General features: G+C 42.5%; 2 protein-coding genes across 6 annotated transcripts in view; one reads left to right on the top strand and one right to left on the bottom strand.

Annotated features, from left to right (window-relative positions):
• LOC107270513 (protein madd-4) overlaps positions 1-2,322 on the top strand; it is a 90,715-nt gene that overhangs the window by 32,265 nt on the left and 56,128 nt on the right. The gene's annotated exons all lie outside the window — the stretch shown is intronic.
• The window catches only part of LOC107270516, a 94,987-nt gene that overhangs the window by 44,437 nt on the left and 48,228 nt on the right, over positions 1-2,322 (bottom strand). Inside the window, exon 5 of the mRNA XM_025087893.1 lies at positions 1,631-1,680. Coding sequence (XP_024943661.1) covers positions 1,631-1,680 — 50 coding nt within the window. The remainder of the gene's footprint in view (positions 1-1,630; positions 1,681-2,322) is intronic.

The following is a 2,322-nucleotide window of genomic DNA, read 5'->3' as shown; positions in this document are numbered from 1 at the left end:
GGGGGGGAGGATGATATCGAACGAATCCTAAGGCGCGAAGAACATAAAGGATATTTCAAGCATTGGATATACGTATATGTACGCGGAGGGTAGAAAGTGTAAGGTTGGGGTGGGAGGGATGTAGGACATAGGGGAGGGAGGGAAGGAGGGGGGGTGGGTAGAGGGCTGGAAAAAAAGGACAAGGAAAATGGAGAAGGACGTGGAATATCCATGGACCAAGATTTTCCCGAGCCCATTCAAGAGGAGCATGACCGTAAAACGGCGCGGGACAAGGGTTGAGAACTAATATACTTTTCCGTCTAGTCCCCATCTTGCATCCCCTTTATCTCTCTCTCTCTCTCTCTCTCTCTCTCTCTCTCCGTCTATCTGTCTCCCTCTCTCTCTCTATGTCGTATACAGTCAGGGTTTGCGAAACAACCACCTAAAGATAACGAGATAACCCGTTTTCGGGGTGGCATTCAAACACCCTCATTTCCAAAAGTCCCGCTCGCTCGCGGGATGGGGATCTAAACTTTACAGACGTATAGTACCCCGTGTCTCTCTCTCTCTCTCTCTCTCTCTCTCTCTCTCTCTCTCTCTCTCTCTCTGTCTCTGTCCTCTACATATTGCTCCGATATTTTCTCTTTCAATTTTCTTCTTCGTTTCGAGGGATATTTCGTCTTACGCATTTTTCGTATGGCTTTTAATCTGTATCTGAAGATTTTTCTTCAACGATGATCATCCGTGCTGAGATTTATTTATAATTTTTATATATTGTTGCACGTATGTTTATACATACACGTATGGTACATATGGCCATAGCTTCGCGCCCATATATCTGCATGTATGAGGACCCAAACATAAAGGTTTCTCGTGTAACGCTGAACCGTTTAGAATCACAGGTAAATATCCGGTAGGAAATTTCAGGTAAGATAAAAAAAAAATTATGAAATTTCAGGTAAACAATGAAATAGTCTTTTTATCTTTTTTCATTCTCTATAATACCTCGACGGGTACGGTATTATCGACGGTGTCTGAGAATTTGATAAAATTCATTTTCCTCTTATCGCTAACCATCTGACACACCAGCAGGTATACACTGACGCAGCATCCCGCTGGACCAGAAAAGAAATAAACAGATATAAATCAAGATCCTTATCAAGCTAATCGCAGAGGCACTATCATTTCTCCAGTCCCGATCCCCGCACCCGTCTCCCTCGGGTATCCCCAGAAAATTAGGCGGCTAAATAAATTTTGACCAGCCGAAGCCATTTTTTCTCCTTATCTCCTCTTATCGCTACTCGCCATTCGACTCGCTTCTTCCTGGTTTGCTGTACCAACGCGATATTCAACGATTCTTTCTACCTGTCGCTCCGTCTCTCTCTCTCTCACCTTAAACCCCATACGCAGTCTTGTCTCTCTCTATCCAATCCCCGTCACACCCGGTATAAGGACAGATCGTCAATTCCAGAGGTCCCCTCAAACTTAGGCATCTCCACCCGGTGCATTGACGAGCGCAGATTCCTGAGTGAATTATTTTCAAAATTTTTCCGTCACAGGTAAAATATTTTTCAAATTTTTTTTTTTTCATACATGTCAAAATTCAATCTCATAAACGTATTATAAAATGAATTTTTATTTTCTCACTCACCCTGTCCTCCAAGCCTTCATATCAGCTTCACGATAAAGATGCAGTTTTACCTGTTTACAAAAAAAAAAAAAAAAATTATTAAAATATCTCCCATCTCATAAACTCGCAGGTTATCGTTATCGTCGATATTTTTTATCCAAAAATATTTTTCATCCTCCACCCCCCACAAAACCCCCTCGTTGGTCGAGGCTTCTCTGATCCCATCGTCATTGAAAAATCGAACGATAAATTTATATCGAGTTAAAAAGACTGAAGGCTAAATCAATCGGTCAGTCATCGATCAAAGTCCCGCAACGATAATTGTCTTCTGTGTTCCCAAGGGTGGCTGCATGGATAGGTACGAGCCCTCGATACAAATTGAATTATCCTCAAGGATCCCATTAGAAAGAACACTAAGCCATAGTAGTAACGTACGTAGGTCTGATGTGAGATTAGGTTAGGTTAGGCAACTCGAAACCGACTCCGTAGTATATATATATATATATATATATATATATATATATATATATATATATATAGAACCTTCCCCTCCACCCCACGTGCCTTTGTCTTCCCTCAAGTAAAGCTGTATCAGCCGGTACGGCACTAGACTCGTCTGAAAGAGACAAAAGGACTTTTTCTTTTGTACAAAGTGCCACGTGGGTACGGGGGTCGTACGGACGTCGTACTAAGAGGGGGCGGCCGGGGGGGGG

This window comes from Cephus cinctus, unplaced genomic scaffold (genome assembly GCF_000341935.2).
Source record: "Cephus cinctus unplaced genomic scaffold, Ccin1 Ccin1_scaffold0786, whole genome shotgun sequence".
NCBI classification, from domain to species: Eukaryota; Metazoa; Arthropoda; class Insecta; order Hymenoptera; family Cephidae; genus Cephus; species Cephus cinctus.
This window is presented reverse-complemented; position numbering and strand designations above follow the sequence as displayed.